Below are 18359 nucleotides of genomic sequence, written 5' to 3' on the forward strand. Positions count from 1 at the left end.
ATACAGTCTGTACGTAGTGCATAATTGCTTCTGGACTCTGACATGTTCTGCATCATTTCAGCATATACTGCCTACATGTTCTTTGTAATTTGATATTAAGTAACTGATTATGTAGTTGATGTGTCATTTTGGTTGTTTAATTTTTGTTGGAGTTTTGTACTCAACTGAATGCTCATCAATACACAGTGGAACACATTCGTTTGCTATTTTTTATAGGTCAAATGGGGATCCAAGGAGCCCAGCATACTCGTGTTCTTCTGTACAGGAGATGCTGTCTCTTTTCTTATCCTGTTGTTCATATGCTACTGCCTCACAAGTGACAACAAGTGAAAAGCCTCTTGCTGTAACTTCACCATTTCCTCAGTTTTTCTCAAAAATGGTTACACCTGATGGTTCATTAAGTACCAAGGAAAGACCACCAGAAACTTGTAAGTTCAGTAAAACATTATTTCACACTGACAGTTCTGAAAATGTAACTTACATCTAATTTTCACTGAAGGTTTTATTGTTCCAGTAACTTACATAGTTTTTGCTATCAGACTGCCTCAGATTTGACAGTGATGGTAAGGGGAAAATTTGCTTTCTCTACATTATTATTATTTCTTTACTTTCTCAGACGTTAAGTCTGGTTAAGAATGGAAAGTGACGCGGACCTTGATCAAGCGTCACTTCCTATTAACTGTACGGTATGTGTTATATTGCATTTAGGAACTTTCGGGTAATTGAACATGTATCAATAATTACGGATTTCTGTAGTTGTATATATATGTTTGGATGTAGCTGTATTGCATTGATGTACTGGTGGATATTGTGTGGTATGACTCCTGTAGTTGATAGTATAATTGGTATGATGTCAACTTTATCCTGATGCCACATGTCTTTGACTTCCTCAGCCAGTTGGATGTATTTTTCAATTTTTTCTCCTGTTTTCTTTTGTATATTTGTTGTATTGGGTATGGATATTTCGATTAGTTGTGTTAATTTCTTCTTTTTATTGGTGAGTATGATGTCAGGTTTGTTATGTGGCGTTGTTTTATCTGTTATAATGGTTCTGTTCCAGTATAATTTGTATTCATCATTCTCCAGTACATTTTGTGGTGCATACTTATATGTAGGAACTTGTTGTTTTAAAAGTTTATGTTGTAAGGCAAGCTGTTGATGTATTATTTTTGCGACATTGTCATGTCTTCTGGGGTATTCTGTATTTGCTAGTATTGTACATCTGCTTGTGATGTGATCTACTGTTTCTATTTGTTGTTTACAAAGTCTGCATTTATCTGTTGTGGTATTGGGATCTTTAATAATATGCTTGCTGTAATACCTGGTGTTTATTGTTTGATCCTGTATTGCAATCATGAATCCTTCTGTCTCACTGTATATATTGCCTTTTCTTAGCCATGTGTTGGATGCGTCTTGATCGATGTGTGACTGTGTTAGATGATACGGGTGCTTGCCATGAAGTGTTTTCTTTTTCCAATTTACTTTCTTCGTATCTGTTGATGTTATGTGATCTAAAGGGTTGTAGAAGTGGTTATGAAATTGCAGTGGTGTAGCCGATGTATTTATATGAGTGATTGCCTTGTGTATTTTGCTAGTTTCTGCTCGTTCTAGAAAGAATTTTCTTAAATTGTCTACCTGTCCATAATGTAGGTTTTTTATGTCGATAAATCCCCTTCCTCCTTCCTTTCTGCTTAATGTGAATCTTTCTGTTGCTGAATGTATGTGATGTATTCTATATTTGTGGCATTGTGATCGTGTAAGTGTATTGAGTGCTTCTAGGTCTGTGTTACTCCATTTCACTACTCCAAATGAGTAGGTCAATATTGGTATGGCATAAGTATTTATAGCTTTTGTCTTGTTTCTTGCTGTCAATTCTGTTTTCAGTATTTTTGTTAGTCTTTGTCTATATTTTTCTTTTAGTTCTTCTTTAATATTTGTATTATCTATTCCTATTTTTTGTCTGTATCCTAGATATTTATAGGCATCCGTTTTTTCCATCGCTTCTATGCAGTCGCTGTGGTTATCCAATATGTAATCTTCTTGTTTAGTGTGTTTTTCCTTGACTATGCTATTTTTCTTACATTTGTCTGTTCCAAAAGCCATACTTATATCATTGCTGAATACTTCTGTTATCTTTAGTAATTGGTTGAGTTGTTGATTTGTTGCTGCCAGTAGTTTTAGATCATCCATGTATAGCAAATGTGTGATTTTGTGTGGGTATGTTCCAGTAATATTGTATCCATAATTTGTATTATTTAGCATGTTGGATAGTGGGTTCAGAGCAAGGCAGAACCAGAAAGGACTTAATGAGTCTCCTTGGTATATTCCACGCTTAATCTGTATTGGCTGTGATGTGATATTATTTGAATTTGTTTGGATATTAAGTGTGGTTTTCCAATTTTTCATTACTATGTTTAGGAACTGTATCAATTTAGGATCTACTTTGTATATTTCCAATATTTGTAGTAACCATGAGTGGGGTACACTATCAAAAGCTTTTTGGTAATCAATGTATGCGTAGTGTAGCGACCTTTGTTTAGTTTTAGCTTGATATGTCACCTCTGCATCTATTATCAGTTGCTCTTTACATCCTCGTGCTCCTTTGCAACAGCCTTTTTGTTCTTCATTTATAATTTTGTTATGTGTTGTATGTGTCATTAATTTCTGTTTAATGACTGAAGTTAATATTTTGTATATTGTTGGTAGGCATGTTATGGGGCGATATTTAGCTGGGTTTGCTGTGTCTGCTTGATGTTTAGGTTTCAGATAAGTTATTCCATGTGTAAGTGTATCAGGGTATGTGTATGGGCCTGCAAAGTAACTGTTAAATAATTTATATCCATCCCACGTGGAATGTTTCCCTCTATTATATTGTTAAATAATTTAGTTAGATGTGAATGTGTTGAGGTGAACTTCTTTAACCAGAAATTTGCTATTTTATCATTTCCAGGGGCTTTCCAATTGTGAGTAGAATTAATTGCTTGGGTGACTTCATGTTGCAAAATTATCACTTCAGGCATTTGTGGTATCATCTTGTATGTGTCTGTTTCTGCTTGTATCCACCGTGCATGCCTGTTATGTTGTACCGGGTTTGACCATATGTTGCTCCAGAAGTGTTCCATGTCTGTTATGTTTGATGGATTGTTTATTTTAATGTGTGTGTTATCTATTGTCTGGTAAAATTTCTTTTGGTTTGTGTTGAATGTTTGGTTTTGTTTCCTTCTATTTTCACTTTTTTTGTATCTTTGGAGTCGTTTGGCTAATGCTTGTAATTTCTGCTTCTTTTCGTCTAATTGCTCTGTCGCTTCTTGTTGTGAGATTTTACCTAACCTTTTTCGTTTTTTTTCCCGAGATTTCATTTCTTATAAATTGTGTTAGCTGTCCGATGTCTTTTCTCAGTTCACTATGCTAGATTTTGTGTTTTATCACTAGTCAGACACTTCCTAAGTTTCTAGGACTGCCTTGATGTATCGGCGGATAATTCATGCAGGTAACAGTAAAGTGGCTTTTTGTAAGTGTAAGATGGGTATTTAGTCAATGCCATCAGTTTTCAACTGCCCACTAAGATGAAAGGCACTGCTTCCAACATACCTAGAACCTCTGGGACCACTTTCACGGGTTTATGCCCGAGTCACTGTTGTTCAGTTTTCTGTCCTTGTATCCGGCAAGTTTTTTGATTTGTTTTTCATTAATTCTGCTATTACCTGGGATGACAACATCAATTATCCTCTATTATTATTATTATCACCATAGTGAAATTGCTTTTGTTATTTTTCAGCTATATGTGTCATTCTGGGCAGGTTAATGAAACACTTTTTCTATACCTGTACGAAATCACTGTATTGTTTTAATCTGGGAACAGATGTGGACATTGACTAAGGTTAAAATGGTTTTTTATCACATTGTCCATGGGCCTGGATAGTTCAGCTGGTAGAGCATCTGCCTGCAAAAGTCAGAAGTTCCAGGTTTGTGTCCCAGTTTGGCATACAATTTTAATCTGTCAGGAAGATTCAATCAGCAAACACTCTGCTGCAGTGTGAAAATTCAGTTTAGAAATAAGAGACACAATTAACATTACTGGTGTTTGTTAAAAGTAGCTATGAAGGAATTACCCCCAAAAGTGCTGTATTTCTGTTACTTATTTAGTTGAGGCTCCTGAGATACAAGCAGTCATAAAGAAAGAGGAAGAGAAAATGGCTGAAAGGCCAAAGGTGCTCCTCTCAGACAGTTCTGTCTGATGTTGGAAAAAAAAAATCTGAATCTGGACACTGTTTTTCTCCTTCAGTGTTATTAATCTGTAGCTGCAGTTTATTCACTGTGAACATAAAGTATGTTAAACATTTGTCTCAAATGGAAAATCACAAATTGTTGAGATCAGTTTTGTTACACACTGGATGCATATTTTGCACATTTGCATATCCGGCATTAAACAGAGGAGGGGCAGCGAAATATTGACAGATACTGAAGCATAATAGGTCAGACTGATAATCATATTTTGCTGGTAACAGATTTATGACTAGGCTTAAAAAAATTGACACAAACCCTAGCTTTTGGAACTAGACATTGTTTCAACCTTTGAAAATAGGAATTGTATGGGGAAGACACTTGTGTCTCTAGGTGAGGGAATAGGCAGCAGGAAAGGGTAAAGGGAAATTATCAGTGTTAAATGTGGCCCACCAAATTGTGGGGATCAATACTGGATGCAAGGCTGAAACTGGATCTGCGCTGATACTGTGCACATTCTCAATATCAGAAATGATGCTAGAGTTTGTTCAGAGCAGTACCTTAAAATTTTTGTGCAAATCAGTTTCTACATTTTCATAAAAATTGTTTGCCATATATCAACCAAAATATTTCTAAGCTTGAACAGTTTAAAAATGATAACACCATTCAGTTTCTTCACCCATCACCCTTAAGTTTGATCAAATTAGAATTACATGTATAAATTAGTGGGAGAGAAAGCACGTGCTGAATCAAGTGTAGTACTCTGGTGAGCTGTGACCACAGTGGAGGGATGGAAGAGCCATTCTTAGGCTATTACCACACTGTACACATCTCAATTGGCACCTAGGTACTTCATGACTCACCTCACTAAACCAACACGTGTGACCTTATGAGACCAGCTGTATTGAGCTCTAGGTATTAAGCTAGTCACTTGGCGTGTTGCTAGACAAACAGTCACGTTGGTTCTACCTGGCATGTCACCAATTCAAAGATTGTGCTCTTGTTTATGTAATATTGTTTGCTTCTTCTCTGCCATGGATGATGAAGTGCTTCTTCTCTGCCATGGATGATGAAGCATTAATATTGTCAGTTTTCAAAGGGGAATTTTTGTGGATTCCAGCACATGATGCTCACAAAAAGATGATGAGGGAAGATGTTGCAATGGGAACAGACAGCTCCAATAAGTTTCAGTTTTATTTTTATTCATAAAAGAAAATTTAGATTAATTAACAGTTGTAATTAATAACAATAATCATAGTGCTTTCTGATATTTTTAACCTGGTAACAAATTCAAAGCTGAATGAATCCCATGCTAACCATTGCCACGTTCAGTAATATTTTTGAGACAGAAAGCTCATTTGCCAGGACAGCGAACCAGTCCCACCAAGATATGCCTCGTATTTTCTGCTAGTCTCAAATCTCTATGCTAAGGTCCTCGTAAACTGAATCTTGGTGGAAAATTGGCATTGTTCTTTTCCTGAGTAGTGGAAGGTTGTTCATGCTCCATCGCAAAGTTATGGAGAATACGTTCAGAATTACTACAGCATTACGTAAATCACTTTCAATAGCTTTTGCAGTACTTTTCACTTTGATGCCATTATGCTGAATGCACATTCAATGCTTTGGTGAGATCTTGAAAGATGGAAGTTGTATAATCTTTTTCTGTCATAATTTGTCTCAGGAAAGGGTTTCATCAGTTAGTCCAATAGAGGATAACCACCATCCACAGTTAAAATAAATGCAGTTGTGATATTAATCCCAGAATCAGTCTTTCCACGGGAATGCTGTGGTGACCTGAGTCTTGGATTTGAAGCAGTGTTTTACTACAGAAGTCGCTCAAGTCACATTCCCGCCCTTGCATGCCAGTGTCAGTATTTTAGAAAGAACATAAAAACAAGAGAGAGTACTACGTTATTTCAAGACGTATTCTGCAGACAGTTAACACACATGAACCTCAGAGGAAAAACTGTGTTCCATTGTGTCTCCAAGCAAAGGAAACTTGTTCTTAGACCTTGAGTGAAAAAAAAAAATTAAATACCAGAGCAAGACATCTTTTGGAATTTGTTATTATATATGACTGAAATTCCACCTTTGAAAAAACTTATACTGTGGAGAAAAATTCAAAATTTCATTGTTCCAGAAATGTAATGGGTTCAAAATGGCATTTACCAGCCACCTTTGGACACTCGTGTAACAAACAACAATACACAGGAAGAAGAACGATTACTTAATTTAACTGCTTCTGACAACATTACTTCAAATGGCATTGTGTTGTGCAGTCTTTCATACCATTCCACAGAAAAGTGCACCATTGTGTCAGTTTTCATTATGCTCTCTTCTGTTCCTTGGAAATGTAAATTAAGTTTTCAATAGTTTCTTCTTACTAAGTAATTGTGGAATATGCATTCATTCAGTACAATTTCTTTTAAAAAAATAAAACGAAAGTATTGGATTTATAGTTACTCACTTTAAAGTTACAACTAGACACTGCTAAGGAGATACACTAACTCTGTAATTAATATATACTGAATGATTTTTACAGTCATTCATAAGTGACTAAAATATTTGTCGTGAAACTCCCAACGTTGCTTGTACAAGACATTCACTTCTCTCGCAATTAGTGCTATGTACCTAACACAATAGCAGTTTCCTCAACAATTTATATTTCAAAGAAATAATTTCTGCCAGAAGCGTTTTCTGACTCAAAGTTGGATATTATGGCAGTGTGATTGAGCAAAACACTTATGGCAACTGACATTGATACCTGGTGTGGCCACCAAGCATCCAAATGCTTGGCGCCAGGGGAGACGCAAAGTATGTAGGTGCCAAGTTAGGGACGTCTGATGTGGCCATAGTCTGGTCAGGATGGCTTTCAGTTCTCCCACATGAGCATTGGGGGTTTGAAGGAAGGAAGAAGGGAGGTGGGGAGTGGAATGGAGGTTTAGGTGTGTGTGGCTGATAACTATGATTGCTGGGAGGGAGGCAGCAGATGCACATGATATGAATGTGTTAATAAGTTACTGCTGAATAGAAGAGACTTTGAAGTCAGAGAACGTGGTTGCCAGGAAAATGTAGGCTCAATAATGGAAAAGTTAGTTGACAGGATTGTACAAAAATAATTAACAATATAGATATTGAAAAAGGAAAGAAGAAATGGGTAAAATGAAAGAAATGGAGTGTAATTTTCTAATTATGTTCTCGTTTCCAGTTTATAATGTTTGTTTACAGCTTCAGTCAGTTTAAATATTGTATATGAAAATGAAAAAAATCTTTAATATAGTAATGTATGATGTATTCCACAATAAATATTTCTGCTTCAGGTGTACATTCTGTTCCTGCACTGGCTGGCCTTCACAGCACCAAAGGAGTTGGCACAATGCTGGAGTCCTTGCACACTGAAGCATCTCGACTTCACATGACACGGATGCATCAGTTTCGTAGCTCAGGCCTCGAAGATGATGAATATAATGAGTGCCTTTCAGCTCTGTTGGAGTTACGTGATTGTTACCGTGAGGAGTTTGATGTCTGAAACATCATAATAATTTTCGCCATTTAGGTTGTGACAATAAAATGTTCCAAGATTATACTATCTTGGTTTCTGCACAAGATATGAAAAATCTATAGGCACTGGCCATGGAACAAACATTAAAGCAGATATTCTTACAGAGAGAAATAATATTTCAGAAATCAAAAGCCAAAGTGATTTTACCAGTTTAAATACATATTTTAATTCTGTTAAAAGATGGCCTCAGAACATTGGTAATTTTTTTTCTTTATGGAGAGTTAACTTTTCGATATTTTTGTCTCCTGCAGTGGTAAATCTTGCCTTTCTGATGTCGGTAATTCCATGGCAGTTTCTTTAAAGTCTAATACACTTACAAACATCATAGGCATTAGTATGTTAGTATTCTGTGACATACTTTATGGCCACCATTCAGAATGGTCGGCACTATCAAATTATCAGTGGCTGACACAGAAAAAAGTATCAGCTTCAGATGATGACTGGCTTTTTCAGTTAGGCAACATGATATGCAGAAATTTGTGTGAAGCAAACTAATTAAAAGATAGAGCAGTTAAATGCATAAATGGTGCTGAGCATTTCAATTAGAATGTCATCTAGGAATGATAGCAACTAACAATGTGTAGGAAAAATTGTATTAATTTGAACCATATCCATTTGAAAGCATTTCTTGCATGCTCAAAATCGGTCAGTCCTTCTTCTTGTTGTGCTTTTGGCCCATGTCGATGCAATTTTATTAATGGTTTTGGCATGGTTAATTTAAGAAGTCGCTGGATGCCCTTCCTGTCACCACACCATTACCACTCCACCCTCTCCCTGAATGTAGAATACAAATACCACAAATGTCTGCGTGTAGTGTTATCCATGGGAAAGTGAATGAAAGTTTTTTAAATGTTACGAATCATTTAACTGAGATGTGACTTAAGACCATCCTGGTATTCACCTAGTGGGTTGTGGGAAACTACCTAAGAACCTCATCTATGCAAGCCAGCACACTGACCCTCATCATTAAACTGTCGGGTGGATTCGATCCATGGTGGATGCATGTTCCCATTCTGGAAGCAGTGACTCAACACACACACACACACACACACACACACACACACACACACACACACACACACACACACCTGTCCGGGTGGTTTAAAATTGGTCAACCCTTAACCCTTTAACTGCTCTGAACGTGTTAACGCCCGTGCATAGACACGTTCAGAGTACCAGGTAGAAGGACTGGTGGCACGCATAAACAGGTTCAGAGCACACAGGGACAGGCACAAACGCGCTTGTGTTAACACGTCCAGAGCAGTTAAAGGGTTAAAGAAGTGAAATTATTTCAAGACATATAGCTGGTTGCTGTCATTCTAACACTGGCTGTCTTTCTGGTCAGTCACAGAATTTCTTTGTCCAATGTCGGCGAAATATTGTCTACAATTAAGTCATACAACTTGATTCTAAGATGTTGATAGCTCAAGTTCATAAATGTGACTGTACAGTGCAAAATAATGAGAACAGTGTTAACAATCAAATGCCTTGTTATTAATCCTGTCTTTCCTGTGAATTGGCCTATTTGACATAGCCCCTGAAAGTAAAGGTTTAAAGAAATACTCATGTAACTGAAACCATTCATAACAGTAAGAAACAATAAAAAATCCCGGTTGCACAAGACTGCAGTCGTGTGTGTGTGTCAGTGTTTCTCGTCTAATTTTGACGAAGGCCTTACTGGTCAAAAGCTATATTTGTGACAGTCTTTTTATTGTGCCTATCTGTCACTCAGCGTCTCCACTGTATGGTGAGTAGCAACTTTACTTTCTATAATATTGTTAGTAAGAAACGTGTGTTATACTTTTAGAATATAAATTAAGATGTAATTAAATCTGAAAGAAATAGCCTATCACCTATTCTAATAATTTTTAAGGTTCCCAGTTTCATTTTAAAGAGTCAATATGTTATATTTGATGCATGTATTTTGTCATGACCACCACAGCAAGAGAATGGTGATTTTAAAATCAGTTTTTAGTTCTAATTTTTAGTCACATTACATATGAAAGTTCGTAAATTCATTGTGATTTTCCCCGCTACATTCATGAGCGTTGGAATGTTGATTCTCATCAATTTTCAAACATTTCAGTGATCATCTCTACACATTTTTCTCTCTCCCCCCCACCGCGCTTCTGTACCTATTTTAAAATTTTTACTTTTTATATCTTAAAAAGAAGTCACTTCAAAACATCAAATCATTTCAGTTATTGTGTACCTTCTGTTACCATCTTCTGCTTTCAACACATGTAATTCACCAACTACTTAAAACTCCCTGGGAGTGGCCAGCAGGTTTTCATCTACACTGATGCATACTGAATCTCATCAGAATTGACCAGACCAGATGTGGAGCACTGCTGCATCAGTGGGTATGAAAGTCCTTCCCTGAGTGTGACTGCACTGGATTTCAAACTTAGAGCCATGAATCCCTTGCAACCTTGAGATATATAATATGTTGGAAATAGCTGTCTAGTATTTCAACTTGTCATCATATGGTAAATAAATAAATAAATGATACGACGTAATGCCTGACCCTGCAAACCACTAATTTTGGTGAATGGACGGAAGAGAGTGCCCGCTTGCAGGCACACACACACACACACACACACACACACACACACACACACACACACACAGAGAGAGAGAGAGAGAGAGAGAGAGAGAGAGAGAGAGAGAGAGTGAGTGAGAGAGTATTTTTGAAAAAATGAAGTGAGAGGTTGTAATGCACAATCCATTCTGGATCAGGTGTAATCATTAGAACACTTGAAAATAAGGAAATTTTGTTTACACATATCATAATTTTTTATTGTTTGACAAGAGAATGGTAGCTACTGTGTAAGTTACGCACAACTGATTCTTGGTGTGAGCCAACTGACATAGCTATTAAGAGTCCTATATGACCATGTGAGCGAGTTCAAAATGTGAGATGGGGTGAGTAAAGCTTAAGTAGATAGTCTACCCACACCAACTATTGAGGCATATAAGCCATGACTGAATCCCAGATAGTGTTCGATTTCAAAGACATTATACATGTCTTTATCTGTACCTGACTACAGCCAACATGAAGAATCGAGTGCAGTAAGAAGTAATCAAACAATGGAAAATCCAGGATGGAATGTAACAATATTATGAAAACAAAAGTTGCTACTCACCATAATAGACAGTTTTTTTGTTGTGCATGTTTGCGACTCAGCATCTCTGCTTTGCAGTAAGAAGTAAGATTGAAACCAATTGTATACATTGAAGATCAGAATCTCTAAAAAGCAGTTTTCGAAATAAATATCTGTTGGTTGTAGATAAAAAACAATTTCTACTGGTAAACTTTGTGCAAAAACTGTTCAGCCTTATTGTGTTTTTAGATGGGAACAGTTCATTTACAGAAACAGATTTGTTAGAAGTCTCACACAGACACAGTTCCTTCTGGGGTACTGACAGTAATGAAAAGTAATATTACAGCAAAGTAGGATAAAATATAGATGTTTTTAAAGTTGTTTGTTGTGAAGGTTTCAAAGAATTAGGCCATTAATTAATAGGTGTAGGTGCAGATTGTGGAAAAGTCATCATTGCAGATGTAATGCCACATCCCTCTACTACAAGTAAACTTGTCAAGAAACAGGCTGATGCAGTCAAAACACCGTAATGCCTTAAATTATTATGAAAGTTATTAATACGGCATGTGCTGCAATAGTTGATAAGTGAACTAATCGGTGCAGTCAATGCATATTACATAAACACAGGTTGGTGTCTTAACAATGTTTTATTTACAACTAAATTCCCTCAATATACAAAGGCAGGAATGAATATTATTAAATAAATTGAAGAGGTTGTACTTGAGTTAAACTTTTCACTTGCTATGTTGCATATTTTTGTTTTTGTCATTGACCAGGATGCAAGAATAGTAGCTTGAGAAAATCTTGAATGGCTTCCTTTTCCTGCACTTGGTCACATTTTCAATGAAATTAGCTTTTTGTTAAATAATGTCTAACATGACAGTGACAATAAATACTGCAAAATACATTGTACAATACATGAAGAAAAGTAGGCTCTGCTCATCTTTGAATTCTAAATGGTCTCCTTTGCTGCTTAGCTGTTTACGTCCTTCCAGAACTTTTTTTACTATGTCTTTTAAAAAAAGAGGTCAGCGCATGATGGAATAGCTCCACTTCCAGGTTGCAGGGATATGTTAATAAGCTTGCAGGAAAATTTTTTTGATTTCCCGCAATCATTTAAAGAGGCCACAGGTGAATAGGAAGGGAAAAGAACACAGAATTCCGTTAGTTCCTTAGTTACTCGAGTTTCAAAAAGTATGCAGTCTCAATTACAATATCCATGCGTGAGTTTAATGACTGCAGATATGAGTATGTTTCCATAATGATATGACAAAGATAGCCATGTAACTAACTGGTGTAATTAATGTGTAGTAACAGATACCTGGTGTGTGGGTGTTTTTTTTAATTAAAGAAATAGACTATACATCAAGCCCTGACTTTTCTATGTAAATATGTAATTACTTCAAAGCATAAAATTGCTACATTCTTGTGGCTCTTTCTCAGTGAACTCAATATGCTTGACATAAGTGAAAAGCAGGAGATTCATAGCTGTGTTAACAAATGTGTTCAGGCTATGCGGGTACAATTGTTGAGTGGTACTTAAGTAAATAAATTAGTGAAATCAAAGTGAACTAGAAATTAGAATATAAATGAAAAACTTGGTTTAGTTTAGAGAGTTACATACTCGCAAACAGCGGGCAGAACAGAAGAAACAATGACCGTGAAGTCAGCAAGTTCCACATAAGCGGGCGCTGTCGATTCAGCCGTCAGGGCATCGCCCGACCGGCTCACGTGTTTCTCAGTTGTCGTATGTGAGCAAAGGCCCTCGCCTACATCCCAAGAGCCAATGACCGACGTTAAGAAGATTCTTCGAGAAGCTTTTCAACGTGACAGAAGAGGCAATGACCGGCTCACGTGTTTCTCAGTCGTCACATGGGATCAAAGGCCCTCGCCTACATTCCAAGAGCCAATGACTGACGTTAAGAAGATTCTTCGAGGAGCTTCTCAATGTGACAGAAGAGGCAATGACCGTAAAGTCATTCACCTCCAGTAAATTGAAGTGAATAAATACACGAGACGCAGTGGGCCAGACAGATGAAGACGGAGACGGAGACGAAAAAGACGAAGAAGTAGCAGTAGTTTTCAGTCAGTTTCGGTGCTGAAGACCGTCATGCAAGAAGAGTCTACATCATGCACAGACGCACCAAGTCCGCCGCTGTAATGGAATAGCAAGCAGCAGCCGCGGCGCCAGAAGACAGAAGTTAAAAGGTATTTGAAGTCTTGAGTTTTACGTACCCGGGTGACTCGTGAGGACGGGAAGGAGACGGCCTCACCTCAGCAGTCACCTGTGAGCTGGGATGAAGACCTGACAGCTGAAGACTGGCAAGCGGGAGTCCGTGGTTCGAGTCCGGGACACTGGCCTTGCCCCGCCGCGCCGCTCCGCTGGCCGACGCACAACACACGCGGCCGCTTAGAGAAGAGAAACACTGGGACGCCACACCCAAGGTATCATCCGATGCACGACTTCGCTTGCAATAATTAAACCGGCCACCTCACGCTGCGCGTCTCCAGTCAGCTGGGCGAGATGGCGACACGAGATACACACTGCTACACGTAATCAGACGCCGCCGCCGCTGCCACAGCAGAAGACTTCACAAACGACACAGCTGCCGCTCTCTGAACCAGAACATTCAGTAAGATACAGTTGTACAAATCTTCAATAAAAGTTATCTTATGTAAAATGATGTTTCATTCGACCTCATACCCGAGCCAAGGAAGAACCCACCCTGCCCACATGTTGTTAAGAGAGAAAAGTTAATTTATTTAATATTTTCACCCTGACAGAATGCTTTAGAATGCTCATCCTGACAATTGACTAGCATCAGAAGAGAAAACTCAGTTACATTTAGTAGCAGAAGTGTTACATTTAGTATCACAATTGTTACATTTGGTGTCAGAGAAAAAACCCTTGGCTCAATATGAGGTGTGAATGACAGTCACTAAAGGTCCACAGTTAGTATTGTTTAATGTGTGAAAGGATAGAGGTTTGCATAGCAGTCGTAATATTTTCTTTATTTAGAAGTGTATTCTCTCTCATAATTTTAAGAGTTTGTCGAAAATATTTAAACATCTTTTGAATTCAGTGTGGTAATATTGTGTCACTAATAGTTTGTAAAATGATGACACGAAATCGTACAAAGTCAGAGTCAGCACCACAAGCGGTTTCTACTGATCAAGCTATTCAGAGCTTAGTTAATCAAATAGCACAGCTTAAAAGTGATAATAATGCATTATTTAAACAGTTGAGTGAGGTTAGGCAAACCAGTTCAATCCCTCCCAGCCTAGATTCATCAGCAGCAGCCTTAGTAACTCCTTTTTCAGGTAAACCTGGCGAGGACATAACAGCCTTTTTTGATGATTTAGTAGCAGCTGCAAAGTTAGTATCATGGTCAGATGAACAGCTCTTACAGATGACAAAGTTAAGATTGCTAGGAGAGGCTAAAGCACACGTATTATACCATGAAGAATTACGGAATGCTCCAACATTTGAGGAATTGAAGAAAGGATTGCTTAAACGTTTTCAAAAACAGAACAGCTGTAGATTTTATAGGGAAAAATCAAATACTATCACTCAGAGGCAAAACGAGTCGTTAGAAAGTTTTGTAGATAGGATTAGAAAAGTTAATATTAACACCTATCAGTTGACAACTAGTGATGAAGCAAATAAAGTTATTTTACAAGAGGCAGAAAATAGAGCTCTGGATACATTTTTACGTGGGTTACCTCCTGAAACGTCCCGTCGTGTCAGGGCAGAGTTTCCAAAAAATTTAGCGGAAGCTGTATCTGTGGCGACGGCTTTCGAAGAAATAGACATTGCCACCAGATACAAGGAGAAGCGAAATGTATTTTCAGCAGGAGTACGATGTTTTAGGTGCGATCGACAGGGCCATATAGCAAAAAACTGCAGACAACCTCAATGCACTAATTGTCAAAGAATAGGTCACACATTCAAGGAATACAGGTCTAAGAAAGTTTTTGGAAATAGAAATCAGTTAAACTCAAACGGGAATGTCGGAGCTGCCGCCAGGCGTTCCCAATAATATTTCATGCCATTAAGGCGAATGTGAAGGCGGAATGCTGGTTATCTGCTACCATACAGGATAAAGAGGCAAGGATACTAGTGGATACAGGCGCAAACGTATCAATAGTAAGTAATGAATGTATTGGAGAAAAGAAATATGACCCTCCAAGGTATAGATTGAGTGGAGTAGGAGGAGGTACAGTGAAGTCATTAGGATGTACATCATTGATTTTCTATATTCACGGTGTACAATTTCAGGAAGATGTAGAAGTGGTAACAAAAGTAACTGACGGGTACGACGCGATCCTAGGACTGGATTTCCTGAATAAACATCATGCTAAAATCGACCTCAGACAGCAAACTGTAGAACTTAGTGGAATAGTGTTTCAGCCAGGTGACACCGCTGCAAAGGGCCCGCTGCCGCAAGATTCCCCCAACCGGAAGGCGAAATCAACTACACTGCGTGCAACGTCCTTGAAGGTTGATTCGCGGGATCAGATACCATCTGGCTCAGGAAAACTTTTCTGGATGACCGTTGACCCCGAAGTACCTACAGATACAGTGTGTCTAATAGAGCCTTTAGAGGAAAATGAGGAATTAGATGTATCACATTGTTTTGTATGTAGGAGTGTTGTACGGGTTCAAGCCGTTGAGGGAGAAAGAAAAGTACCGGTACATATTGACAATTTCGGAGTGGAGGACAAAGAGTTGCATAAGGGAATATTAGTAGCTACAGTCAGTACTTTTGAAGAAGAAGATTTCATTTGGTCAGATATTACTGATGGTCACAAACCAGACGCCTATAAAACCGCATTACGCCAGAAGATTGAGCATTTGAAAGGAAATGATAGAGACACGATAGAAGCAGTTTTAGTTGAGTTTCAAGATTTATTTAATGCAGAAGGTCCACTGCCAGCAACAGATATCACACAGCATAGGATCCCAACAGGAAATAGCCCCCCAGTTTATAGGAAGCCTTATAGAGTTGCGCATCACTTACAGCCAGTACTGGATGAATTTATAGAACAGCATCTAAAAGATGGAATTATAGAATATTCTGATTCGCCTTATAATTCAAATATCGTAATTATTCCAAAGAAGTCTCCCGACGGTACGAAACGATATAGATTTTGTTGTGACTACAGACACCTTAACAAACAAACTATCTCAGATGTTTATCCTCTTCCAAACATTACAGATATCATTGACAGTTTGGGTAACAGTAAATACTTTTCAACAATCGATCTACATAGCGGATATCATCAATTGGAAGTTGCACCTGAAGATAGGCATAAAACAGCATTTTCTACCCCTGGAGGCCATTGGCAATTTAAAAGAATGCCTTTCGGTTTGAAAAATGCACCAACAACTTTTCAAAGACTACTCGATGGAGTATTGCGAGGACTCAAAACTCAGCAATGTTGTGTATACCTAGACGATATTATTGTATTCTCCAAAGACATTAATGAACACGCTGTGCGCCTGCATAATGTTTTTCAGAGACTTAGAAAAGCTAAATTAACATTAAATATGGAAAAATGTACTTTTGCATTGACAGAGGTTACATACCTAGGGCATGTCATTAGTGAAAAAGGAATTAAAACAGATCCTCGATTAATTTCGGCAGTTAAGGACTTCCCAACACCACAACGCGTTGAAATATGTTCAAAATTTTGCTGAAATTGCCCGACCCTTAACCCAATTATTGAAAAAGGGTGCAAAATTTCATTGGTCTGAAGATTGTGAATCAGCATTTCAAACCCTTAAAGATAAGTTAACACACAGTCCAGTATTAGCCTACCCAGATTATAATAAAGAATTTATTTTATCCTGTGACGCAAGTGGTCATTCAGTAGGAGTTGTTTTGAGTCAGAATATTAATGGCGCGGAACACCCCATAGCTTACGCTTCGAGACAACTAACAACGGCAGAAAGAAATTAATCCACAACGGAGAAAGAATTGTTAAGTGTTATTTATGGCGTCAAATACTTTAAATGCTACTTGTATGGTAGGAAATTCAAGGTTATTACACACCACGCAGCTTTAAAATGGTTGCTTGGATTAAAGGATCCATCTAGTCGTCTCACGCGTTGGGCCCTATGTCTTTCCGAAATGGATTTCGAAGTTATCCATAAACCAGGCAAAAAACACACAAATGCAGATTGCCTAAGTCAGAAAATAGCACTTTTGGAAGCAACAGGCCGAGATACTGAGGACTGGAGAAAGGCACAAGATGAGGATACAGAATGCAAAAAATACGCAACTCAAAAACAATTTTGCTTTGAAGATGGTGTATTATGCCGTAAAACAAAACTTGGACTGCGAATTGTTGTTCCCCAACACCTTAGACAAGAAATAATGGCAGAGGCCCATGATCATATCCTTGCAGGACACGCTGGACAGCGGACAACCGAAAGACGTGTAGCAGAGCTATTTTGGTGGCAAACCAGAAAGCAGGATGTTGCGCAGTACGTTCGTAATTGCATTGCGTGCGCACAACGAGCTGAACTTTCTCGTTCAAAAATACCCTTACAAAGGATCCCCGAGGCTTCATGTCCATTTCAAATCTGCGGAGTGGATCTCTACGGGCCATTTTATAAAACACCGGCTGGTAATAAGTATGTCCTTACAATTATAGATCACTTTTCACGCTATCTAGCTATGGTGAGTCTCCCAGATCAGCAAGCAAATACAGTTGCCCAAGCTTTAGTTAACAACTGGATACTTAAATTTGGCGTACCTGAAGCTATTATCACAGATCAGGGATCTAATTTTATGTCTGAATTAATGAACAGCTATGCCACTTACTAAAAATACGTAAATTACGCACAACTCCGTTACACCCTCAATGCAACGGGCGCACAGAAAGAGTTCATCGGACAATTGGTAAGATGCTTAGTTATTATATTAACGAACAACATTCTAATTGGGATACGTATTAACCAATAATCGTGTCGGTATACAACGCCAAAACACATGAAGCAACTGGCATGTCACCTTATGAAGCGGTCTATGGGAGAAAAATGCCGTCCCCTTTTGATGTAATCAGGCAGAAAAACGGAAAAGTCGGAGAAACAGTAAGAGATTTCAGTCAAATGATGAAGGATGTATGGAAAAAGGTTCAAAAATCTAATACAAAGGCTTTGGAACGACAGGAAAGATTAGGTAATGCCCAAGGTAAATATCCAAATTACAAAATCGGTCAGTGGGTGATGCTTTCAACTCCATACATTGCGAAAGGAAAAACGAAGAAATTTGTAACAAACTACAGAGGTCCTTATCAAATTATTGAGATCACGTCACCAGTCAACGTTAAATTGCAACTGCCCACCCGAACTACCATTGTGCATGCAAGTCGTTTAAAACCTTTTAAGGGCGCTCCAGATGTAATTCCTTCAACAATAGTGTCTGCTTTTCCGAAGGGTGGAGGAAGTTCCTGAAAAGGAG

The 18359-nt window shown here is 38.1% G+C and overlaps 1 protein-coding gene across 1 annotated transcript in view; it reads left to right on the top strand.

Annotated features, from left to right (window-relative positions):
* LOC126262731 (protein misato) overlaps nucleotides 1-9378 on the top strand; it is a 94679-nt gene extending 85301 nt beyond the window's left edge. The window contains exons 7-8 of the mRNA XM_049959534.1: nucleotides 217-428; nucleotides 7545-9378. Coding sequence (XP_049815491.1) covers nucleotides 217-428; nucleotides 7545-7753 — 421 coding nt within the window. The 3' untranslated portion in view covers nucleotides 7754-9378. The remainder of the gene's footprint in view (nucleotides 1-216; nucleotides 429-7544) is intronic.
* The last annotated feature ends 8981 nt before the right edge of the window (nucleotides 9379-18359 follow it).

Source organism: Schistocerca nitens, chromosome 6 (assembly GCF_023898315.1).
Source record: "Schistocerca nitens isolate TAMUIC-IGC-003100 chromosome 6, iqSchNite1.1, whole genome shotgun sequence".
NCBI lineage: Eukaryota > Metazoa > Arthropoda > Insecta > Orthoptera > Acrididae > Schistocerca > Schistocerca nitens.